Raw genomic sequence first — 26,981 nt, 5'->3', positions numbered from 1 at the left:
TGAATAAATCTCCGCAGGATCCTCCTCTATCTCTCTCTCTCTCTCCCGCCTCTCCCCTCTTTTCTCTCACTCATCTCCTCTCTGGATCCTGTGCACTGATCCCAGGCCAGGTGAAATAGAGATCAGATCAGATTTTGTGAACAGGTTCCCGTTTTAAAGCCATAAACAGTCATGCTGAATGTATATTTATAATGAATATTCCAGTCTTGTAGATGTGGCATCAGTGGGTCTTAAAATGTTAAAAACCTGAAAGAAAATTGCCATGTGATACAAGGAAAGCATATTTATGCCTGACCTGTTTAGATTACTTGCAAGAAGCTGACTAAAGTAGCCAATATACCCTAATATACTATACCTACATCATAAAATAGCCCGGCCCGCAGAGCGTGTCGTTGGAGCAAATCTGGCCCCCAACCCAAAATGAGTTTGACACCCCTGCTTTATTGGCTTTAAACTTTTATAGAAGCTTATGTGTAAAATCTCAACAAAAGTCAGTGAGATAATGCCAAGAAACACACAGGCTTTAATGTTATTTTTATACCAAAGTGTCTAATAAGACATAAGAGGATAAGATATTCTATAAAACAGTGTGTACCTCACAATAACATTGTAGTTGGGTTTTAGTATTTCTCCTCTTGATAGTTTCTTTGCAGAGAACCCCAGATGGGGGCCAAGAGCTGCATAGAGAAGCAGGTGTCATGTTTTTTTTCGGTTTACGACTAGGGCTGGGCAATTAATTGAAAATAGATTAAATCACAATATGGCCTGCCACAATTTTCAAATCGCAGAAGGTGCAATATTTCTTTAACCTGAAGTTTCTGTCAAAATACCTGTTTAAAACTTTTTTTGCAGCAGAGATGTTATGCTTATCATGCAATCATTCAAGTACCATTTTTTTAGAATAGTCTATAGAAAAATCCTGCTTTCATTTTTGTACTTTTTTTCTCGTTAAATATGAGAATGACAAAACCCTTCAATGCACCAATTACATCCCGTTTGCAATACAAGACAAAATCATCAGAATTACATTTTTAAAAAGATTTTTTCAGCCTTTGTTTAGGAATAAAAGAGAGTTAAGGAATAATCGCACATCAAATCATAATTGCAATATTGAAGAAAAAGATTGCAATTCAATTATTTTCCAATATCCTTCAGTCCTGTTTTACGACTGTGATAAATGCTCAAAGTGCAAAACTGTAAACATTTTAAGCTATTTTTGTGTCCCCAAAGATGTGACACATTCAGGCAAAAAAGGTAAAAACAGCAGCAGCCTCTGTCTGAAAATATATGAGCAGGGTGTGACACCACCGTGTTCGGTCCAGCAGTTGGATCAGCACAATTTCCCCCTGGTTGTGTGGTACCAGTTTAGCTTTTAAAATGTGGATTAAATAAAAACAAAACGTAGAGGGAAGATAACTGCCTAGCCAGCTCCCATAGGTCATGTTAAAGAGCCGTTTCACAGAACAGGCTCATTCATGAATGGCACATCGGCTACGCTTTTGGCACTAATTCAAACCATGTTACCCTCTTGCTTGCACTGATATTCAAAGGTAACTTCTGCTATGCATTTAAGGTCAGTGGCCTTTAGGTTGGAGTTTGACACAGAAACTGTGGAGCATATGCTGAATGCCTAGTCTGGTTTGAGTCTGATCGAGGAGTTTAAATTCAGACCTTCCCGCAGAAATTATTTATTATTATCAAACACAGACTGTACATCAGATCCATAGAACTGGTGCAAGTCTTCTGGATAACATTAACCTCTTGAGCTTAATATGATGATAAGAAGCGATTGTTGGGTTGTAGGGTGTGAAACATCCATCTGGTAAACCTCCAATAGACATTGTTTTTGAAAGGGCAGAGCCTTTGAAAAAAACTCAGAGGGTGATTGAATGAACCTTCTGTCTGTCACATCTTTATGGGCCAATCAGAGCAACAAAACACGCGACGTAGCCCCAACTGAGGAGTAAACTCCAAAGAGAACTGCTCAACACAAACCATGGGGACTATAGACATGTCAGTACACGACTTTTGTTGTTTTTGAAGAGAAAACAACTCACTGCTGTTCTTTGTTCTTCTTTTAACAAATAATGTCATCAAGTTCTGATGAAACTGGCGCTTTAGCAGCATCCACACTAATGTCTTCTACCATAATTGCATTGGCCTTTTGTTGCTGCTTGGTTCTGTCACTTTCTAACCAGGCCCAAACTGTTCAGACAGGAACTTTGCAAGATGGATTCACCAGTGAAAAACACAGAAACAGGCGTATCCATCTGCTATGCAAAGTTAGAAAAGCTCATTCTGTTTTCAGAGCAGAACAGGACATTTCAGTAAAATACCTCTGTACATCTGTATTCTGTTGCTTTTCTAGTGCATCTAAACTATTTGAATCTCATGAAAAAGTTCCTTCTTCCTGTGTTATAATTCAAGAATTGAAACTTTCATATATTCTAGATTTCTCCTATTTGAAATAAAATATTTAATGACTTTTTTATTTTAATCTTGATGATTACAGCTCACAAAAATCTAAAAATTCTCAAAATATCAGAATATCACAAAACACTGATCATTAAAAGGATTCATAACACAGAAATATTGACCTTCTGGAAAATTCTGTTCTTTTATTGTGTTTGTTTTTTTTAGTCTGGTGTCTCTCATCTTCTCTAGGGGGGTCAGATGAGATGAGTTGACATTCCAGTCAAACACAGGGGTGGGACAAAATATCGGTGCACTGAAATATAGATATTTCAATATTTCATGGCTGAGCAACAGTCCAGGTCTTTCTATCTTTAGTCCAGCTAAGACACAGGATTGCCTCCCCTCTTGGAACACTACATTTGTAGTCCATCTCCTGGAGTGGTGGATTTTGACTCCAGTCTCAGTCCAGACCTTGTGAAGCTCCCCTAAGTTCGTGAATCTGCTTTGTTTGACAATCCTCTGAAGGCCGAGCTCATCCCTGTTGGCTGTGCTTCTTTTCTCACCACACGTTTCCCTGCAGTCAGCTTTCATGACTCTGCTCTGACAGCCTCTGAGAACAGCCTGCCCTCAGCCAGAGTGAGAGGATGAAGGCTCAGGAAACCTTTGCAAATTGGCTTTTCTACAACATTCTAATAATTTGAGAAAGTCAAATATTTTTTAGCTGAAAGCTGGAATCATCAAGATCACAGGAAAAACATGACATTTTTCATAATATCCTCTTATTTTGGATGCAGTAGTACATACATAGTGAGACTATTACAGTAATTCACTTTTTTTACTGTATGTGAAAGTTCTGAGTGTCTGATTTGCATAGCAACACAAACGTCCTGATATTTGTGCGTGCTTGGCGTGTATTTTATCTCACTAAAAAGCAAAAGTGAAGAGATTAGAAACCTTCTTTCAGTGATACTATCAGCAGCCTGTTGGCTCTGTTTCAGCTTCTTTCTCCATGTTCTGGTTTTATTACTCATTTAAACCAGGAATACATTTTTCGTCTTTGTTTTCCATCCGATGTGTCTTTGTGATCATTTAAGGCATTTTACGATTCCATTTTTAAAAATGAGGTAAAGATCTAATTTTTCAGACTGTAATTTAATTTAAGTCACTGTGTTAGATTTAATGTAGGAACCATGCACAAGTAGTGTTTTAAAATCAAGTCCTCCTGCAGTTCTCATCATTACCACTAGGGGTGTTAGTTCTTCCCCTGTTTCCTGCTGAGGGACAATCAAGTCAGATGCTGTAAGTAGTGAGGATAGAAGGGCTGTCTGGAGGGCAGACGACAGCTTGGATTGTGTGCCTGATGTGGCTGATCTGATTGTGTAAGAGATCCTCTATTGTGTTAACACCCCCCACCCCCCACTCCATGCTGGGCTTGCGCCCCCCCCCCCACCGGGACCATATGGTGAGTCTGAGAACAGACCGGCTAACCTCAGGCACCAATAGTGTTTGAATAATGAGCCCAATGAGAGATGAGTACGAGAAGCTGTTTTACTCTGGTGTTATACTGTCATTATAACAGCTTTTCTGACATTTTTCCTATCAAACTCATAACAGTTCACCATTATGAGCATGCTCAGTTTGACCAGAAGAGGGAGCTGTAGCGCCATTAACCAGCAGACTGTTTAAATTCCTGCAGACTGCACCTTCCTCTCCTGTGAAGTAAGATCATGTGAAGATTTTAGAGAGGCTATGTCTTCATGAGCCTTTGAATCATTACACAGTTTCCTGCAGTCATCATGTTCAGTGTGTTTCTTCTACTTAGTCCATGGGCCAGACCCCAAAATTTTAGATATCGGTACCACTCAAAGTGACAAAGGTTTGTATAGTTTTTTGAAAAGGTCCATGTCTTTAGTTTATATTTGGGTGTGATAATCTTTCCTGAGTGGTAGCTGAGTCATAGTTATCAGCTGATGAAGTCATCTACCCCCTACTGAAAACTGCCATTTTGACGCTGGTGCATAATCTGCTTTAGGCTCATGTTAAGGACATTTGTCAATGTTTTGTGATATTGTGTTTGGTATCATTTTAAAGGGGACACTCTAAGCTTTCATTTAAACCCATTATAATTATTTCTGACGAATAATGAGGTAACAGCAGCTTTTCAAACAGTCACTGATACACATTTTTTCACAATTTTTGCCAAAATTGTTTTCTATCTTTTAGGTCTGTGACAATTAGGAACATCGTGGACACAAAACTCAGACACTGGAATATTCACATGGATGTAAGGACTCAGGAAATGCATCATACATCCATATTATTTCATTGTGAGCTGTTATTGTGAGCCATAAATTAGACCAATTCCAGGTGGAATTCTCTCAAATATAGGCTCCTATTACAGGTAGATGGTGATTGGTATGTGAGACAGTTGAGAAAAATCAGTGTCATTTGTACCAGTATACTTTGTTAAGTCCCACAGTGATCCTCTAAGGACACATTCCTCTCAGTTTTTCTGTTAAAACATTTATTTTCTGATTGTTTTTTGTTGGGGAAGTGTGTCTGGCTGCTAGCAGTAGCAGCTGAGGGAATCAGAATGTTCTCCTCAGTCAATTATTCTTTATGTTTACTTACAATAATTCTCTGTTTATTGTTTTATTTTTTGTTATTGGCAGTTTTTTATGAAACAAGGAAAATATATTCTGTTTTTAAAATACAAAATTACCCAAGCCAAAGTATATTGGTACAAATGACACTGATTTCTTTCCGCTGTCTCACATACCAATCACCATCTACCTGGACCAGGAGCCTATATTTGAGAGAATTCCACCTGGTATTGGTCTAATGGCTCACAATAACAGCTCACAATGAAATAATATGGATGTATGATGCATTTCCTGAGTCCTTACATCCATGTGAATATTCCAGTGTCTGAGTTTTGTGTCCACGATGTTCCTAGTTGTCACAGACCTAAAAGATAAAAAATAATTTTGGCAAAAATTGTGAAACAATGTCTCTCAGTGACTGTTTGAAAAGCTGCTGTTACCTCATTATCTGTCAGAAAGAATTATAATTGGGTTTAAATGAAAGCTTAGAGTGTCCCCTTTAAAATGATATCAAACACAATATCACAAAACATTGACAAATGTCCTCAACATGAGCCTAAAGCAGATTATGCACCAGCATCAAAACGGCAATTTTCAGTAGGGGGTAGATGACTTCATCAGCTGATAACTATGACTCAGCTACCACTCAGGAAAGATTATCACACCCAAATATAAACTAAAGACATGGACCTTTTCAGGAATTATTACAAACCTTTGCCACTTTGAGTGGTACCGATATCTTGTCTGGCCCATGGACTAACTGTGAGCTACAGCGGGGTGCTGTTACGCGTTGTGTATCAGTTTTACCTTTGTGTTCCTGCTATTCCACAGTATTGAATATTTAAAATATTAGTGATTATTGGACATTTAGAAATCAGTCAGAATCTTCCACCTCCACATCACGATGCATTTAAAGGGATACTTCAACATTTTGGCAAATTCGCCCATTTCCATAATTCCTATAGTCTTAGTAACAGGTTCGTTTCCTTTAGTCGTCGGTGCAAGCTGTTTCTAGCTCTGGGGGGACCGTTAAACAGGCTGCACAGCTAACGCTATGTAAACAGACAGTATTTTTGCTTTCCCTAATCAAACTCATCAAACACACAATCCAACAACTCCAAAACGCTCTCGTGGACAAGTAGTGACCTGCACATTCACCACGCTATGAAATAATCATGGAACGTTACGAGACGGAGATGTTTTAAAGTTAAATGCAAAGCCAGAACTACACTCCAGGCATAGCTGCTGCACTGTGTCACTCCGCCCAGTGGTTTACTCAAGAAATAGTTCAGAGTATTTGCTTCATGTGTAGTAATGTTAAATAATTATACGTTATTATTTCACAGCGTGGTGAATGTGCAGGTCGGATTGTGTGTTTGATGAGTTTGATGAGGGAAAGCAAAAAATACCGTTTGCTTACATAGCGTTAGCTGTGCAGCTGGTGTATCGGTCCCCCCATATCTAGAAACAGCTTGCAACAACAACTAAAGGAAATTAACCTATTACTAAGACTATAGGAATTATGGAAATGGGCGAATTTGCCAAAATGTTGACATATCCCTTTAAAAATGGATTTTTCTCCCACCTGTAGTTGTGAGTGTTCTTTGTTGGAGCGTTATCCTCATTTGGATATCAGAGTTAATAGGACTGTTCTGTTTTTATGGACTTCTTTCATTCTTTCGGACACAGGTAGAAACTTCCTAGCAACTCCAAGTCCTCTGTGAAACTACACAGAAAAATGACCTGCACATGTGAGTGAAATAAACTGTACAGATGTAAAACAGATGTAAAATGACACAACTTAGCTGATAGCTGCATACTGTATGAGAGGAAGTAAAGTCTGTCACAAACTTCCATCGGTGGGAAGAGTCCGTGCTAAGCACTTCAAAATAGAAGCACCATATTTTTCATAATAAAACAAGGAAAGCATTGTACATTGGCAACAATATTGTAGCAAATTAAACTTCAAATAATTAACTGTACATAAAAATATTTTCTCAGTTTCCTAACAGAAATTTAAAATACAATTTTTTTGTATTTCCATCTCCACAGACTCGCACTGACCTTTATGTGGGATTCTTCTTGCAATCATTCAATCTTTCAGTTACCATTTCTATTATTTAACACTCAGCATGATATTTCTGCTGAAACATGGAGTATTTTAGTCTGCTTCCACCAAAAGAACACCTTTCTGGTCTGGTCTTTTAAGAAAGACTGTTTTTGTTGTGGGTTTCCCTTTCTTGTCAAATGTGGCATCGCTTACAAACGATCCCACTTCTCCCACCCGACCATCTGACCCGGGATAACCTTCTGTGATTCAGGCTAACCTCCATTCAGTGTGTGCTGTTTGTTTTAAGTTTAATATATTCTCATTTTTCCAACAATCATTTGGGCACTACAGCAGAATTAGAACTCGTGGTGCTGATCATTTTGATGCTCTGTTAGAGAAATCCCTCTTTTTGGTGATATGGATGGATGATTGTTATTTGTTCATATCCATTTATTTAATATAAATGATCAGACAAGGCAGGAACATTAAGCTTTATCTGTCATCCTACCTAAGTTTGTCTCTGGGATTTTTTGGCGTAAGTATGAAAGGTTTTATGAAAGCATGCAGCAGCATATCTGTGGATCAGATCAGTTAAGGAGCAATAAAAGTCGTCTGGTTTTTACTTGGGTCAAAGTTTAGTCCCTTTTATTCTGCGTTGATGCTGTTGTTGACCTCTCTGTCCTGCAGCTGATTGTCAATCTAAGGCATGTGACGTGTGGTCATTAGTTTCAGAGCAGGGCTAAATCCAGACTTTTGACTGGGGGGGCCTGGGCCCTGTTATGTGCAGAAGGAAATAATTTTTTTTTGTGCACACAGATAACAGATAATCATGTATTATTATAATAAGTGGTGTAAAGATAATCTGATCTTAACGTCAAAGGTCTGAGTGCGTCGGTCTGCAGAACCCTGGATCGGTAAAAATGAGGCATTAATCAATCTTTGAACCAGGTTTAATGTTAGAGATCGGTTCACTGAGGCTCTGCTGCTTGTAAGCATAGTCCGGTCCGCCATGCTTTAGCTCAGCGTCTTTAATCTTGCGTGACCGACGGTGACCTTTTACCTTTGGGCGAGATTTCCCTTTACCATAGGTGCTCGCTAAGTTGCAGGATGTTTTGCCAGTCATCACCTAAACATCTTTCAGTTACAGTTCTGCACCTCAACTCATGTGGACTTAATATGAAGGAAGGATAACTTTTGAAATGTCTGTATGCTTTGGAGAGAAGCGATTAAGAACTACAGCAGCTCATAAATCTCACCTGTTGAGACGGCAGAGCTAAAGTTTAGCCAAGATGCTAACGTTAAACGTAGCACTACCAGACCCGAACATAAGCACTTTCCTGAGTTAAAACTCTGGGAATCCTCAGTTATCAGCGTTAAACAGCCCCTTTTATTAAAACCATAATGTGTTAAACAGAGTAATAATAATAATAATAATAATGATGATTATGATAAAAATACCCGCAGTGTTTTATAAGTATGAGAACTTAAGCGTGGGATCGGCACCAATACCATATACTGGTATTGGTGCCTGTCCACCCCTACAAGGTATTTAAATTTTGACAATCCCAATTTAAAGACCTGTTACACATGATTTCTTGGAATTTAGAGAGAATGTTGGAGATTCTCTGCATTTTTGTGTTATTTAAAAACAAAAAGACCAATTTTAGGTGTCTTGGACTTCCATTTTTGGTTTTTGCGGTATCCAAGAAGTTGCAGTATAGTTCTGTTTTAACTAGAGTTAAATTAAAGTTTATCATTCTGTTATTGTGGGAATAATTTGTCATTTCTTCTAAGAAAAAATGTCAAGTCATAAATCCTGTAGCACCAATCAGTTAAAATGCTAAAATATGTGTTCTGGTCCCGCCCAGCTCCAGTTCCCAGCAGTAATACCATGTACTCAAACTAAATATGAAGTGTCTTGTCTTCTACTGTGAGTCCGGTCAACTGTTGTCAAGCTCTTAGAATTTGTGTGTTCCTTTCCCTGCTGCCCAGGAATATGAAAATGGTGGATATTGTAACTCAGAAAATGCCCTCAGAGAATGACGTTCATGTGGCGAGAAGCTTTCTCACGAAGATTTTGCGAAGTTCCATGAGGTACGGTTTTGTGGCTTCATCATAAAACGTAGCTCCTCCTCCACCTTTCCCCTCCTGGTCCCGATGTTCATCCTCATCCTTCATTCTGTGACAAATGTCATCTTCATTATCTTCATGGCAGCTCTCCCTCTCCCATGGTTGGCATGTTTTTGTTGTTTGTGCCATTACATTAATCATCATAATCCAATACATACAGTACAGTGTCTGTGACTGTGACATGTTTTTTTAGTGTCAAAATAGAACCGTATTTGTTATGGTACATGTCATTTTATGCTGATATGTTGTGTTTATTTTTCTTACATGCAAAACAGAAAGAATCGCTTTAAAGGGTATGTTTCATGTGCAAAAACTGACAACTGTGCAAAGTTCTGGATAACAAAAGGTGCAGATGAAGACTTTCTTCCACTGTTTGCCCTTTGAATGTTTGAGTGGTTCTGCTTTCTCATTAATAGATGCAGTGAAACTAAATAAATGTTTGACTTGTTTTGTTGCAGTGCCAGTTAAAAGTGGAAGCAGCACATACTGTTCTCTGTAACTGGATTAAGTCTCTAATCCAGTCTGTATTTTATGCCCTCTCTGCAGGCGGAATGAACCCATAAGTAGGCCTCACTCCTGGCACTCCACCAAATTCAACGAAAACCAATCAGAGCCAGCAAAAACTCTGTTTCCACCCACAGCAATCTGGCACACCAGATATGATGCAAGGCAAGTGCTGAAACTTAAAGCTTTTCTCCTGAGACTTAGTGTGAGATTTGTACTTTAAATCATGAGTATATAATAGTGGTCAGAGAGGTTTATATGATTTATTAAAAAACACTCAACACAGCTATAAACTCGAAGCCTGAAACAGCCTCGATTAGTCTGTACTCCAGACTCTGAACCTCAATCAGTCTACTCTCTACAGAATATAGCTTTCACAATATAACCTCAATCAGTCTACTCTCTACAGAATATATCCACCACAATATAGCCTCAGTCAGTCTACTCTCTACAGAATATATCCACCACAATATAGCCTAAATCAGTCTGCTCTCTATAGAAGATAGCTTTCACAGTACAGCCTCAATCAATTATTACAGCCTTGATTTTGATGTCTACCAGCAGACTACCATCTGCGTATCTAAGGAGGCTTGAAGCAGCAGACTTTTCTCTCTCTGTTTGTCCATAGAGTCTGTATCAGACACCTCTTGTGCTACTTCAGCCATATGGAGGGGGGTGTTTTTTTTTCTATTAACACTCTCACAAGGTCGTTGTATAAAGAAAAACATGCAAAGACAGCAGAGTAGGGGTAGAGGCCTGATGTGCAATACTCCATATCCAAAATATATCCACAAAGCCAAGAGAGGAATGCATATCCTCTTAACCTCAGCTACTAACTGTTAGCAACTGCTGCTACTGCTAGCTTGTTGAGGACGTTCCAAGGGCATATCAAATCCTATTGTTTGCATTCAAAACTTTTTGTTACAGTTAAGACTTTTTGAATGCTTTAACATGAACCTTAATTAATTGTGATTAATGCCTTAATTCTGACAGCTCTAAACAGAACAGAACTTTGTAGATAAATATCTATTCTGTTTCACTAAGATTGTGTTTTTCCCCTTTTTCTCCAGCTCTTCTTCCAATGACCTCTCCTCCAGCTGGAACCAGACAAACCTTCGCAGAGTGTCCGACCAGTTCAGCTCTCTGGGCAGTATGGACAGCCTAGAACATGTCTCACACTCATATCCTGCTGGCCAGCTGTCACCTGCCAAGTCCAACAACAGTATGGAGCACCTGGGAGGAGGGAAACGAGACTCGGCCTACAGCTCCTTCTCCACCAGCTCAGGCACACCAGACTACACCCTCTCAAAGAGCAGTACTGCCTCCACAGAGAACATGCTCTACAAGGTCAGTCAGTGGGACTCTGGAGGAAAGCACAACAGCAGAAACAGCCAGAATCAGATGGAGGGAGTCAAGCAGGATGATCGGATGGCATACCTTCAGATACCTGGAGTCGGCACAGCCAGTGAGGGTGCGCAGACTGAGGAAGCACCTGGATCCCGCCATTCCACTTCAAGTCGAACCAGCTGTGGACCTGTTTGGCACGTTCCTGAGAAAAAGAAGACTACTTCCCCCTCTCCTCCACCTCCACCTCCACCTGCTCGTAGTGATAGCTTTGCTGCAACTAAAGTGCATGAAAGAGGACTCATTGTAGCTCACCCTGAAACACTAGAGCCTTATGTCCCCTCTAAGACTCCTCCTGAAAATCACATGAGCCACAAACTTCCCCTGAAAAATGACAGTGATGGTTTTTACCCCACAGCAGATAAGTCAAATCAGTTCAACTCAAACAAGCAGTTCTCTCTGTCCAGCGGTGATGTTTGGCAAGGCCACCAGAGGCATCACAGTGACAAAAGCACTTTTTACTCTCAGCCCTGGGCTGTATCTGCACCAAAGCCACAGAACATAGGTGGCTACTATAGTAGCCTGCAGGAGCTGCCCACCAATGGTTCACTCCAGTTTGGTCAGAACCAGAAAAGGAACTTAAGCACCTCAACCGCTGACCCAAACACAGAGAGCAGCGGGCAAAACAGATACTACTGCGTCACTACATGTCAGCCGAACATGCAGCCCATGCAGGGAAAACCAGAGCACAGGACTGTAGACATAATACAGACTGCTAATGAGCAAAACTCGTTGAGCCAACAGACTGTCCCCAAAGTGAAGTATCAAGTGGCTCAACAGCAGCAATACTCCTCTCACACTAAAGAGAACAATGCATACAACAAGCACCAAGTCCCCCCTGCACAGCAAGCCTCTGCACCAAAATCCAGCCATGATGATCAGGAACGCCAGCCAGGTCAGAAAGTACATCATACCGAGGCTCAGTTCATGAGTTATCCTCTGAGCAGACACTCTGAACAGCACAGAGAATTACCACCAGACATGAGGCATCACAGCAACAAGATCTCCCCTCATGCAACCCCCATGCTGCACGCTCTGTCTCTGGATGTCACCGGCCATGAAGACAAAATTAGAATCCCAGAGTCTGACGAGTCACCTGAAGGCAAACAAGTGAGACGGAGCGAACGCTTCGCCACCACATTAAAGAATGAAATCCAGATGAGACGAGCCAGGCTGCAGAAAAGTATGAGTGCAGCAACACTTCCTGGTTCAGAGGGGGAGACTGAAGGTGATCAGGATGTCTGGAAGTCGACAGAAAGTACTACTTTGACTCCTTTAGACAGGCCGTTCACCAACACCTACAAAGACAATCTAAAGGAAGCACAGGCAAGGGTACTGAAGGCGACATCTTTCAGGAGGAAAGACCTGGAGCCTGTGTTGTTAGAGCACCCTCCAGGTGAGACCATGCCTAACTACTCATCCTCAGCACTGACTCATAAAGAGGGCCCTCCTCTGCCAACTGTCTCTGAGGCTGGTCTGAATAAATCAGGATCTGCTGGGGGTCAAGTGACTCGCATTGGTGGTCGTAAGCGTTTTTCTGCAGAGAAAAAAGTGAGGTCTTTCTCAGAACCAGACAAAATCCATCAAGTTGGAGTGAAGGGATATCTCCCTGAAAATGAGAATGCTGGCTCCTCACAAGACCAGCAGAATCTTTTCATAGAGCCAACATTTTCCAATCCAACTCCCCCTCAGACTAACACAGACATCCCCATAGAGACTAACACCCAAGGTGTAGTCTCCACCAGTGAAACAGATGAGACAGTAAAAGGCACAAGGAGCAGAGAATACACAGAAGTGGTCCAGGGAGGCCCTCTTTCAGCACACAAGCTGTCCGTCCTTGATCAGCAAAGACTGGGAACATTTGCTGAGTATGAGGCAAGGTGGAACATAGAGAAGAAAAACCCAGAGTCAAGAGCCACAGGACGGTACAAGTCAGCTGATAACATCCTGGACAATGGAGCAGACGAGAAAAACAAAACAGCCTGTTTCCACGAGAGATCCAGATCATCTCCTTCAGCAGACTTCTATGGACAGGTGAGTCTGAGACCAGTTAGGCTGTTTTAAATTGATTCTGGGGTTTGAATTAGGGCTGTCGCGATATACCGGTATTGACGATAATAGTGATATAAAAAAATAAAACTTCAATATTGTGCTTATGATTGTATCGTGTAAATCAGGGGTTCTCAAAGTTTTGATAGCTGAGGGCCAATTTAGGAACCCAACATTGGACTGAGGGCCGCCGAAGGAAAAAAAAAAGGAAACAACCCCAGAAAAAAAATCCCATTTGTAATCAGTTTAATGACCAGGTTGCATCTCTACAGTTTACATTTATTGGTCTGCATCCAGTAACGTGCAATAAACACATTTTAAGTAATAAATGAGGCTAAACCTAGCAAAACTTGAGAAAACCTTGAGAAACATTATAATGCACACAAAATCCCTGGTGTTTTCTGCCCTCTACAGTCAAATTTGAGATATAACAGCCCTGTGTGCAGTCCATTTCAGAATATATGTAAAAACTTATTTAGAATAATCAATCAGTCTCAGTGTGCCTTGCTTCCTGTCTTAAAAATTGCGGGCCGCCAGAAATGTTTCTGCGGGCTGCCATTGGCTCGCACTTTGAGAACCTATGGTGTAAATGATCCAGTGCCACTTGAATACAGTTTGGAAACAGAATGGAAACAGAAAAAGAAAATTATGCCAGGGATTTTTCAGTAGACATTGGATTATTCCAAAGTTATTCGTTGTCATTCTTCAGTTGCACACAAATGCTGTGTCCCCTGCTATCCACAAATGATTTTGTTTCAGTTAATATGGTAGTTATAGCAGATGTTGCACCTTGAAGATTTTCTGTTTATCAGTTCATCTGGTTACCTTTTAACTCGCTATCCAGTGTAATTGCACTTTTTATATGCAGTTGTACAGTTACTGTTTTCATATCATCTCAGTACCTCCTTAGACAGGTATTCGGAGAGTAATTCATCTGCCAAAAGAGAGAACACAACATAAATAAAGTTAAAGATTAATTTGATTGATTGTCCAATTATTATTTAAATTTTGATTGATATCGTGATAATATCGTTATTGTGACATTTTTTGCCCGTGCTAATTGTGAAGTGAAAATCTGATATCGTGACAGCCCTAGTTTGAATATAATTTGAATATTAGCTGAAGTTACTATTCAAGCGTTTTGTTTTTTTTTTTTATATTTTTGCGGTTTATAATCGTTCTTGAGTCTCTCCCCTCACTCATTGGCCTCTGCTTCACCCATATGTAGGTGTAGGAACCAAATGTTTTGTCACATGTCACGTGACATGATGAACAATAAAGTTTTCACATTTAAAACGTAGACGCACTGCAATGGCCACCATTGGGGATGTTTATTGCCAAGGTGGTGCACATGCTGGTGATGTGAGGCTTCGCTATCTCAAGAGATGCTGATGTATGAGAGTAAGACTGTGATGCCCACCGACAGTAACCCGCTGTTGTGGTGGAAAACATTCCGGTCCAGGTATCCTCTCCTGTCCCAGCTGGCATGCCATTAACTGTGCATTCTGGTCACCTCCATCAGGGCGGAGAGGGTTTTCTCCACGGCTGAGATGATAGTGAACAAAAATCTATGATCTTGATTCAGAAGACGTGGATCGCCCTGTGTTTTTAGGTAAAAACCTGTAGGAACAAGATAGTACCAACCTTTTTAAATGTTTTGTTCATTATAAACATGATGTCATCACCGCCATAAGTGGCGCAATTTAATTTATTTTTGTTTGACATAATTTTCTAACCAGTTTGTTCGTTTAAAAGTTGACCATCAGAACCAAAATACCTGCTAAAGGCCTCTAAATGGTGCAGATGGCTGTTTATGTTACTTATGCTACCAATGTCTAGTCATTTTAGTCATTTTTAACCAGTATAGTTAAAGTGTAGTTTTTGTTGATGGAAAATCCAAAAACCTTTTTGTCCAGTTATAATCAGTGAAAAGTCCTTACATTTTGGCTTTAAAGATTACATTTAAGCCTTCACTATTACATTTTATCCTTTGCTATTAGCCAAAGCATTTATTTTCTGTGAACTGTTTGAATAAGCCAAACTGTGAAATGAATACCATGTAAAACATTTATGCACAGTAAATAAATGTCATGGATTTTGAACGTCCAACATTTAAGTCTTGTTTAATCTCTTTGAAGAAAACTAAACTTACTTTCCATCAGTTTTTTATTACCAGAGATCTCTTTTTAGCTTGTCTGAGTCTCATCTTCCTCATGGAAAAAGAGAGTCAACAAAAATTTATACCCAAAGATTTAGTCCACAAAATTAACACTTTTCTGACTTTGGGTTTGAAAACATTTAGCTTGAGTTGAGCATTAAGGATGGGACTTATGATACAAGCCTTGTCAACGATGTTAAAGGAAATGCTGATCTTGCATGTTTTTAAAGTTTCCAGTTTGTCCAGCTGTGGTAATATCCAGATAGTTCCAAGAGAGCAGGGGTTAACTGTCGTAACATCAGACACTGTCTGAAAGTGAGGTTGTGGGCGCTGCCAGCACTAAAGCTGCAGACGTCGACACAGGCTCCTAATGGCATCACCCTCACCTCACTTGTGCTCATTTTTCCAGAATATTTCCTGCTGTTTTCAGACTTTGGCTCAGCCTGACTTTAAAGAGGAAATGTATTTAGGGGAAAACTTCCATGAAAGGTGGAATAAAAAGCCAATATTTCCATGTGTAAAGATAGCATTCATTAATTAACCTTTACACTAGTTTTGTTAACTAAATTTGTTACTGTGTATCAAATGCCAATGTGTGTGATGAGTTCCAAAACTTCATATGTATAAAGAGTCTAACCTAAACTCTAAACCAGCAACTGTGATCATAACATGAAGCATATAAAAGTTAAACCACATTACAGGTGCATCTCAAAAAATAAGAACATCATGAAAGAGTTCATTTTGATTTAATGGAAGAATTGAGAAGAGAAATATTTCAAGATGTTTCTTATTTTAATCTAGATGGTTTAAATTTACAGCTTACAAAAAAACAAAAATCTACTATCTCAAATATTAGGATATCTCAAAAACTCAGTCCAAAAAAAGGATTTATGTTGTGCACCTTTCCTTACCACACTTTTCCCTTCCAGTCAGCTTTCCATGAATCTGCTTGAGAACAGGTCAAAGGTCAAAGGTTTTTCATGAGCCTGATTGAACAGCTCAGGGTTTTCAGTGTCAGCAGAAGAAGAGAACAGTTGGCCCTGTCAGCAGTGACCTTCTGTGGCTTCCCCTCCTTGTTGGCGGTGTCAGTGATTGTCTTCTGGGTGAAAGTCCAGTCAGCAGTCTTCCCCATGATTGTGGTTGTGTGAACTGAACCAGAGTGAGGGAATGATGGCCCTGTAAACCTTTGCAAACTGGACTTTCCCACAATATTCTAATATTGTGAGATAGTGGTTTTTTGTGAACTTTAAGCCGTTATCATCAAGATTAAAACAATAAAAGGCTTGACATATTTCAGTATGTATGTATGAGAACACTATAATAAATGAAAATTTACTTGGTATTATGGATGGGTACCTTTCACATTTTAAACCCGTACCAATACACAATGGTACCCCTTTTCAGTACTTTTGTGTGTGTGAATATGCAATAATAAATGTTATTTCATTTAAGTAAGTAAGTAAGTAAGTAAACTTTATTTGTATAGCGCTTTTCACAGACAGTAGTCACAAAGTGCTTCATAGTAGTAGACATATATAAAACGATCATACAGTCAAATAAATAGTATAAAATACAACCAAACACAATGCTGGGTCAGTTTGGACTAGAATGCTTGCCGAAACAAATATGTTTTAAGGTGCTTTTTGAAAGCATCCACTGAGTCCAGAGAGCGCAGGTCTAAAGGAAGTTCGTTCCAAAGGTGAGGCGCGGTGGCTTTGAACGATCGGTCTCCCGGATTTTTATAAAATCTTCTAAATTTTAAATATTTATTTCTCACTATCAAAACACTATAAAATTATATCAAATGTATCAAAAAAACATCAAACACAGTTTGTAATTTAACATCACAAATGTTTTTACCAGTCACTCATACATGAAAACCTGAATCCATCCTAATCCAGTGTCTGTTAGGTGACTGAGAGAACAAACGTATGCCTTTATCTACTATGTTTTTTCCATGGTTGATATCCACATGATAAATGGGAAAATTACGGTGTTTATAGTGAGGATTCAGTACGAGAGAGAGAGAAAGGGAGGGGGGTGAGCGAGCAGGAAGCAGCGGGAGCCGATCTGAATCCGATCTGAATCACAAATATTGCAGCGTATTCGCATTGTATTTTGAAAAGTGGAGCCAAACCTTTGACCGCTTCCTATCAGCAATGTTTGTTTTGTTGATTCAGTGAGCTGCTACCGATGTTATTACTCTTGTGAGTGCAATGCTGCGTTCAAGTCTGGCATGGTAAATTGACTACTCTTCCACTCTCCTCCAGTCACAAGGATGTGTTCAGGCACCAAAACATGGTATGTTGAATTCTGCATGAATCGCTACCTGGAAGTACAGATGGAATTCAGTCAGTACGTATAAAAGTACCAATTTCGGTACCCATCCCTACTTGGTATTCTGATTTCTTGAGATGCACCTGTGTAAGAAAGAAACACAGAATGAGGGTGTAGAGGTCATTGTTTGTATGTTCTATCCAAACATTTAATGCTGCCATCTAATTCACCTAACTGTTGAATCCAATAAGATGTTAATCCAAGCATAAGAAGTCCCCTGTTGGACAAACTCTGATCAGCTTTCATGGTCAAATACATGTGAAAATGGTAAATGGACTTGATCTAATGTAAGAAGCAATCACTATTAAGTACTCCCATTCATACGCATCCATACACATTCACACACCACTACAGCAGGACTTGCCCAAAGACACATCAACATGTGATTGTAGGACCTGGGGGTCAAACCCCCAACCCTCCTGTTCCCTCCTCAACCTACTTATTTACAGTTGTTATATACTGCCGACATTATGTTAGTTACAGACCTCAAGAAGTATTGAAAAGACATCAGGAATATATCGGCTAAATTGTCCTTCTAAACGTGGTGTAAGCCTGATTTTCACACGTGCAGTTTTATAAAGAACCTCAATACAGAACTGTTTTAGATGCAGACTTCTCATGTGCATGCACAGGAAGCCTCCTAGTTGGCTTCAGTGTAAGAGTGTAAAGCAGAAAGTTCAGGAAGAGACTTTATTTGTGACTGAAATCACTAAAGACTCGAGACTTGACTCAGCCAAACCTAACTAAAATTTGAGAGGAAAATTCTAGTTTTACTGTCCAGAAATGGGAATCCTCAGAGTTTTTGTCACTCCTGCTGCAGCAGTTTGTGGCTGTGTTCCATCTCACCAAAGTGAAAGCAACAAAGGAAAGAGGCAAGTCAAATATTAATCCATGTTTGTTCATAATGACGCACCCTCAGCTTAAGGAAAAGAGAGGGGCATCAACCTGCTCACTTCTTTGTCGTTCGTGTGAAAGCCAAGAGTTTCAACATGTGTAGGTTACACTAAGAATCCAAGAAACAACAGGACTGCAAACCTTTTTTAGTAGTTTGTTTGGTTTTGCATAACAGACTGTTTGTTCAACTCTATTTGCAGAAAATTCAAGTTCCTGCAAGACGGTCTGAGACAGAATATTCTCAGACGGAAAGTAAACCTGCTGAACAGCTCAGTGCTACTACAGAGTGAGTACTGATCATTTCATCTAACTTTTTCATGCACCAGCTTCTTTATAAGAAGGAAATTATGACCAATGCAAAAGTGTTAGTGTTTATGCATTTGAGATTTGACCCTATTGGTTGCTTCTTCATCTTGACTTGGTAAATGGATCTCTTCTTTTGTTTTCAGTGTCAGCTTTGTTGTCAGTTGAATCAACATGCTGACATGAGGGACTTTGTTTCTCTCCTTCACCATCATCATTTATCAGCCTGTTAAGGGTGGCTTTTTGTTTTTTACTAGCTTTTCCTGAGTTTAATCATAGAAAGAGGTCAGGGTGCTGGCAGAGGAACAGTGAGGTCTTTCTTTTCTGTAAAGACGTACCAGTGGCAGTGCCTGTGTGCAGCTGTGACAACATAAGCTGTCTCTCTGGTTGTGCTTTGTGTTGTTCAGTGGTGGCTTATTGCTGTAGGCGAGGCATTTGACCATGACTCTAACACTGACAGTGTTTTATCGGGCCATCTGTCAGAATGAAGCAGGGACCCGAGTTCACAGGGCCAGCCTGAGGCATTGAATTATCTTCAGTCAGAGATGCTGCTTTGTATTATTAGATCTGTAGTCATGCTGCTGGTAGGGTTTTCCGGGTTGCATTGTACATCTATAAAACATCTCTGCTTAAATCAGTTTCCACTGAGTAGTTTGTAGTTATTTTTGTTCCAGAGGAAGAATTTGTTTAGCTTCAGTGTCTTTTAATGAACCACCGTTAGATTAGTACACAAGACTTCGGGGGATATATGGCAAAAAAACAGGACACATTGCCATGTGTAATACTCTGGATGAAATTTGGTTACATTAAAATAGCGATACTCAACCCATGGCTCTGGAGCCACATGTGGCTCTTTTGGGAGGATTTGCGGCTTTTTTAAGTCATGATTTGAAATATTACTCCCCAGAAAAAAACCCTAAAAAGCTAAACTCTGACCCCAGAATTATCCATTGCAAGTCACATGAATCAGTTAGTTTCCCACACAAATACAGTGGGCTTTAATTTAATTTTTTTTTCTGTAAATTTCCATTGCCCTTATTTGCATTTTTTGCCACTTTAAATCCATTTTTACAGCTCATAGCCAATTTTTGTCACTTCTTTTTGCAACTTTTATCCCAATTTTTCCATGTTTATCCTGCTTTTTGCTATATGCATTCTTTCCCCTATTTTGCCACTTTTCACCCATTTAAGCTGCCGTTTGCAAATAAATGCCCATTTTTTCCCCCCATTTTTTTGCCACTCTTTGCTGCTTCTTTGCCAATTCTTGTCACTTTTGACTCATTTTTTGCCACAGATTTGCTGCTTTTGGACCATTTTGCCACCTGTAATTCTTTTTCTGTCACTTTTCAACCATTTTTGTCACTTTCTGCCCTTTCTGCCACTTTCTGCCCTTTTTGCCAATTTTCACCCAGTTTTTGGCATCTTATACCTATTTTTCCACCTTTTCAGCCATTTGTGCCACTTTTTTGTCACTTTTTGACCATTTTTGCCACATTTAACCTATTTTTATTGCCATTTTAACCCTTTTTGCCACTTTTTACCACTGAGATTGTGGCTCTTGCAAAGGTATTTTTTCAACAATTTGGCTCTTTGGTTGTGCAGGGTTGAGTAATACTCCATTAAAGGGATATTTCAGTATTTTTGAAGTTGGGTGATATGAGGTACCCTAGCACATGTTGGGATGTCTCATGACAGAGAAGCCATGTTGAGCCTCCCATTAGTGTCATTAAGTTAAAAAAAATGAGCACATTGCACTTTGTGTATCACAGGGTTGTCCAGACTTGATCCATTGGGGGCCACATTCAGAAATATATAAGGATGGGGGGGCCACTTTCATATACCTCACCTTGATATTGAAGTTTGTAAAACCAATCAAATGTAGGTTAAGATATGCTCAGTGATTGGGGATTGGGGATTTGCTTTGCTAGTTGATGGGTGACAAGGCAAATAGCCAATCATTTTAAAGATTTTGGGGAGGCCAGTCAGATTTCTAGCTACCATTGGGTACATCACTGGAACATCATTGGTGCTGCTATTTGCTGCTGTAATCCATTAGGGCATTATAAATCAAGATATCTTTATTGTTTTGGTTGCCATTTTGTTTCCTATTTATAGTGTTGTCTCAATTTAGTCCTTAAAAAACAGCATACAAACTTGTCAAAATGTTTGTTTACTGTATTAGGATGGTAGCACGGCCTTTTGCTGAAACTATGAGGAATAGTATACAGTCTAACACAAGCTTCATGCTCTGTTAAGGGACTCCCATGGTGTATGAGGTAGTACCGCCCTTCAACAGTGGGTCAGGACTATTTATCATGTCAAATTCAAAGAGGATAGGACTCGGTATGTAAGAGGTGCTACTGGCATCTGACAGTAGGTGGCGCTACAGCAAAACCATGAAATTAACATTCAAATGTGGAAAAGGGTATATCTTGGACATACATGTGAAATTTAAAGAGAATCAGATTTTAGCATGAAAGCAACCTTCTGTAGAAGGTGGCAAGATATCAAAACAATAGCCACCTGCATAAAGCCTCCTTTTCTAAGACATGGCAGAGTTGTGATCAACTATTGAGGCCTTTCTTTCAATATCTGAGCTTGATTCAAGTCAGTGATAGGAATAAAGAAAAGGCCAATTTGTGTCACTGCCTGTTGCCAGAAGGTGTCCCTACAGCTAAACATTCAAATTAACCTTTAAATGTACAAAATGTTTCGCTTTCTCAGAAGCAAATCCAAAGAAGAAACTGGAGCCACTTTTATGTAATTTAATCAGGTGCATTGGACTAATCTTTCAGCGCACACTGCTTCTTCATCAGTCAAAACTATTTTTAACTCTGATGAAGACGTATGTCACATTACCTCTTTGTATATACTGGTTCTTTCTGAGAGCAGTGACCTCCACCTGTGGAGGGGCTGAAGCGCAAGAGGCTCCTTCTTCATTTTAACTTTGAAGAGGGACAGACCCTGATCATATGTTTGATATTTGGAGAAAATTAGACATTTCATGTAAGAGTTATGGTGACTTCCCACCAAACTGTGTGATAATGACTTGCTGGAAATTGTCACTAAGGTTTCCTTTGATTAAATATTTGATTGTTGTAACATAGGATGATGTATAAAGAGAAACAAACACCTTTGTCATTAATTATACTGTTTGCTCTTTTGGCCCCCATTGTTCCTGCCCTCTGGTGGAGGATAGTGCGGATAGTACCGTTGCATTTATGGCTATGACTGTGTACTAACCACACTAAAATCAATTGCAATTGCAAAAATTAATATTAATGCTTCAAAGAATAAATCAATTAAAAAATTATGTAAATATTTATTAAGCACTTCATTCCAACAATACACAATACAAAATAAAATAAAATACAAAATAAAATGTTTAACTTGACCACAATCATGTATACATTGAATCAGTGGTTCTTAACGTTTTTTCAGTCATGTACCCCCTGTGAAGTATTTTTTCAGCCAAGTACACAGTGCAGAGCTTTTTGGCCAAAAAGAAAGACATTAAAGAGTGCTGTGACAGCCGTCTGATTTATCAAACTTTGTAACTGATAAACACTTTCAAATTACAAATATTAGATTTTTTTTTTCATACATTTTAAATGTTAAAAATGCATGACTAAAGTCATGGCACATCTTCTCATCTCTAAATGTGGGAATTCAAATTAATGTAGCTATTGAAAACTGTGACTGGAAAAGCTTTAAACCCAGAAGTGTGCAAAACTCTGCTCAGCTGCAGCGGTCTCTCTGGAACAATTTGGAAATAAAAACATAGAACTAGAGAGAACTAAAAACCTGTAAATAATAAGCAAGTTATAAAAAAGACTTCTCTTTTCTCAAACTGAAATCATGAACTTAGTTATAGATCAGCATTTCTTCACAAAAAATAAATCATAAACCTTTTTATGAGTGGAGTGATTGTGAATAAAGTGATTGACAGGCATGTTCCAGTGTGGGTCAAACCATCCTGCCATGGGGGAGACTCAGGGGGTTGTAGGGTCATTAAATTTAAGAGCCTACAAAATATTAACTCCAGTTTATAAACTTAAGGTCCTTAAACTCTAGACGCAATTTTTTCATGCAAATTATTTACACAAAATATTTACATTTAGAACCTGTAGCGAGTCAAAGCAAGCTTCCTCACCTGCAACATCATTTTGCAGCGCAAAATTGCTGCGGATATTTAAGTAGCGCATTTGCGCTCATGTGGACATGTCAGGCTGCCTGCTGCATGTCTCCCTCTCTACCAGACTAAAAAAAAGGAGGCAAAAACACAAGCACTGACTACAGACAAATATGAGGAGATATCAAACATCAGGTGGTGTTGGAGAGGAGGACGTTTTTGTTCCCCTGTCTACCTTAAAAATCGGCACCACCACCACCATGTGCACTCATTGGAGTGAAGCTCACACAGCTGGAGCTGTTTCTAAACTAACGGGACTTTAGTGAAATATTTACCAACACAGTCTCCTCTGACCTCAGATATATGACTTATAAAAGCTCTGAATCAACCAGCTAAATGACTCCTCTGGACAGTCTTGAACACAAACAGGTGAGGCAGTCTGTGTGCTGTGGAGAGAGTTAACTCCTCTCACTGCGACCCTCAGCTGTGCAATATTAAAACTCTTACTGATCGTATTTGACATAGAATGAATGAAAAGTCAGTCCCTCCTCTTACAAACTTGGCTGGCACAGTGAATGAAACCATGAAAAAAACGGCACTGACAGCCTGGCTGTGTGTAAAAGTGCTGCGTTACGCATGGAGTGAAGAACAGAGAGGGACAAACCTCCTTTTATCTTCCGCTTCAAAAAATGTCACTGTTTATAAGAGGACAGAGAAAACACACCACAGACATTCGCAGCACGAATGTGACTTTAGAATGTACATAATATACTAGCAAAAACGTGTCACTCCTGATGTGAAAAGAAAGGCGCTGTTTTTTTTAATAGCCAGCATGTATTTTAAAATCCTGCGTACCCCCTGGAATGCCTTCACGTACAGGTACCCCTATTTGAGAACCACTGATCCAAGCGCGTGCTGGCTGCGGTTTTTGCTCGCGTCATCACAAAGTCGTGTTTCGGCCTTGTTTTTTCAGTGATAAAAGTGTTCCGGCCGAAAACCGAAAATGCACTTTTGGCCCATTTTCAGTGGCCGAATTTTCGGTGTGTCCCTATTCTTCAGTGATTAAAAATATTGATAAATAAATACATTTTTTGAATTACTAGGTTTTTAAAATTAATATATTGAAATATTTACACCCATTCTTTAAACATTAAAATTTCCCAGCCAACTTGAATGCATCAACATACAAGCATAAGTTAGCTTGTTAAGAATGCTGATCAACGTCTATTCTACCTTTTTTAACCAATGGGACCTACTACAAAGTTTGGGAGAACTTTTCACAGCCCATCTTGGCAGATAAAGGCAATAAAGCCGTGTGAAATCTGAGGATAATTTTACCTATGATGCAGCTGCAGACATGATGGAGTCTCCTCTCCCCCTTCTCTAAGGCTGACAGATAAGGGTAGAATTAACTTGATTCACAGAGCCAGAGCACCAGTGTTATAATTAAAACGATCTGAAATGAAAATTTATAACTGGCTGGTGAGACTTTGTTGTTCCTCCTCGTTACAGTGAAGTTCTTGTTTAAGTGGTGCTTTTTAAAATGCTTTGATTGGTCCGCTGGACGACGTGCTGTCAGCGACACAGCTGCTGAATAATGTCAGCGCTACTGTTGATGTCTTTGTCCACTGTTGTATTTTACTGGGAAACAAAGTGCTCCTAAACAAGACATTTTTATCTTGGAGTATTCAGGCTGTTTCTGTCGTTTGCTGTGGTTGTGTGTAGGGATGTCACAATTACAGAATTTCTTGGTACGATTATTGTCAGAGAAATAATTGCAATTTTACAATTATCACTATTATTTTTGCGTTAATTAATTTCACACTACCATGAATAAGTAAAATTACATGAAAATTCCTTACAGGTCTCGAAATCAATTTATTTCCATCTTTGGATGCTCTCATAACAAAAAAATATATCAACAGTGTAAAGTAACCAAAAACTACAAGAAAAATGATAATAATCCCATTTGGAATTAAACAAAAATCACATCTGCTGTGTAAACAATCAATAAATGCTACATATTAACAATGTACTTCTCTCAGAGAAAACATAAATAAAGGCTACAGGACCTTGTTTGGGACTGTGACACACCTCCCCCTGCAACTGCATGAAGCAACATGAGGCGAAGGCACGCAGTTGTTGTGTAACTTTGTTTTCGTATCGGGCGAGTTGTGCTAACGTACCAATATGGTTCTCATTGTAATATTTTCTGGAAATTGACGGTATTTAGGAAACGTTACGATTAAATAATTGTAAAGTTTAATATCGCGATTAATTGTGAAAACGGGTAATCGTGACATCCCTAGTTGTGTGGTTGCCAGGACAGTGTGACAGTGAGTTGTTCTCTGGTTTTCTGTCTGTGTATGAGCTTCGTTCCACATGTATTCATTCAGTACACGTCTGTACCGTACGAATACATGTACCTTTACACCCCTAGTCCTGGATGGTACCTAGCATTCAGATATCCATCCATCCATTTTCTATACCACTTATCCCATTAAGGGTTGCGGGTGTGCTGGAGCCTATCCCAGCTGTCATTGGGTGAGAGGCGGGGTACACCCTGGACTGGTCGCCAGTCAATCACAGGGCTGACATATAGAGACAGACAACCAGGCATGCTCACTTTCACACCTACGGCCAATTTAGAGAGGCCCTGACCGGGAAGCTAACCAGGGACCTTCTTGCTGTGAGGCAACAGCCCTGAGTTCAGATATACGTGTAACAGATAATTTGTAAAAGACCACAACATGTATTGGGTTTTTTTTCATCCAGTTTACAATGCTGCAGCGGACAAATGTTAAAGTAGTGACAAATGACATTAGTGAGTAATCCACGTTACGAACATTTTTTTATGGTCTTATGTTTGTGTGATTAGTTACTTAAAATAAACGTGTTATTTCAACAGCACTGTTGTAAACTAAGTCAGTCTTTCCTGCATCCAGTGGAGCCTCTCCCTACATGATACTAAATCACAATTCAAATATAGTCTTTGGTGCAACTTTAAAAATAGCTTGCTGTGAATAATGCCAGATTATGTTGGTCCTGTTAGTTAATTTGCAGTTTACACCTGTCTACTGTGATACTGTATTATTGCACCATTCATCTACGTTCAGCTCTCTGTGTTATAATAAAACCTTTTTTGTGTAAATAAAGTCGAACTATGTCTGGAATAGTGCGTTAGTCTGAAATGGCATGTTAACAGCTTCATTAGTAGTAAGAGGAAGTATAAAGTAGTTTGGACTGCATTAAACTTTCTCAGAGGCTGTTTGTTTTAAGGGCTGGGTGTTAACAGGTAATCGATGAGCTCATGTGATCCTCTGCTGATCCCGTATGGACTCTAGTCATATGAAAACACTAGGAGATTGCTGTTTGATATTAAATTAACATCACATGTTCATCTCTGTAGTGATATTATAGTGAATTTTTGTATTATTTTCCCAGCAGTTGGGAAGCATCCCATGCCCATTTTAACTCAGTTTATCCTTGTATTAAAGGAATAATCCACCAACTACATACATGAATTTCTGTGTACTTATTGTAAAGCTCTGAGAAAACTCAGTCTATATTTAGGTTTGAACACAGAGAAGATTGATTAGAGGAAAGTTCTGTCTGCTACATTCATGACGTACCAATCAGAGTGACAGATAATGCAGTGTGGGTGAGCTACTCTTGTGCAGGCCACTGCTGACCAGGAATGGCGGAGCTTCATGTAAACTTGATGCCAGGCTGCTCAGGAGACATGCAAAAACAACTTCTGTGCCAAGACCAGCTTTGGGTATGAGCTTGTTTAAAAAGAAATGTGGTCCAGTTCTGATTAAAATGCTGATTTCCTACAGCTACATCCAAGCTAGCTGCTACCAGCGGCCCCTTGATACACTGGAAAACCGTAACCATAACTATCGCAAACTCATGCTGAAACAGAGCCGTAGAGGAGCGGAATCATCTTTTCTGTCACTGAAAGATTTCAGTGTTGCTCTCAGGTGTTGTTTTAATAAGGAT

At 39.5% G+C, this 26,981-nt stretch overlaps 1 protein-coding gene across 2 annotated transcripts in view; it reads left to right on the top strand.

Annotated features, from left to right (window-relative positions):
- The window catches only part of shroom2a (shroom family member 2a), a 144,480-nt gene that overhangs the window by 88,517 nt on the left and 28,982 nt on the right, over positions 1-26,981 (top strand). For both annotated transcript variants that reach the window (XM_041791221.1, XM_041791220.1), the window contains 3 exons: positions 9,745-9,867; positions 10,773-13,140; positions 18,745-18,830. In XM_041791221.1, coding sequence (XP_041647155.1) covers positions 9,745-9,867; positions 10,773-13,140; positions 18,745-18,830 — 2,577 coding nt within the window. The remainder of the gene's footprint in view (positions 1-9,744; positions 9,868-10,772; positions 13,141-18,744; positions 18,831-26,981) is intronic.

This window comes from Cheilinus undulatus, linkage group 7, assembly GCF_018320785.1.
Source record: "Cheilinus undulatus linkage group 7, ASM1832078v1, whole genome shotgun sequence".
Taxonomy (NCBI): Eukaryota; Metazoa; Chordata; class Actinopteri; order Labriformes; family Labridae; genus Cheilinus; species Cheilinus undulatus.
This window is presented reverse-complemented; position numbering and strand designations above follow the sequence as displayed.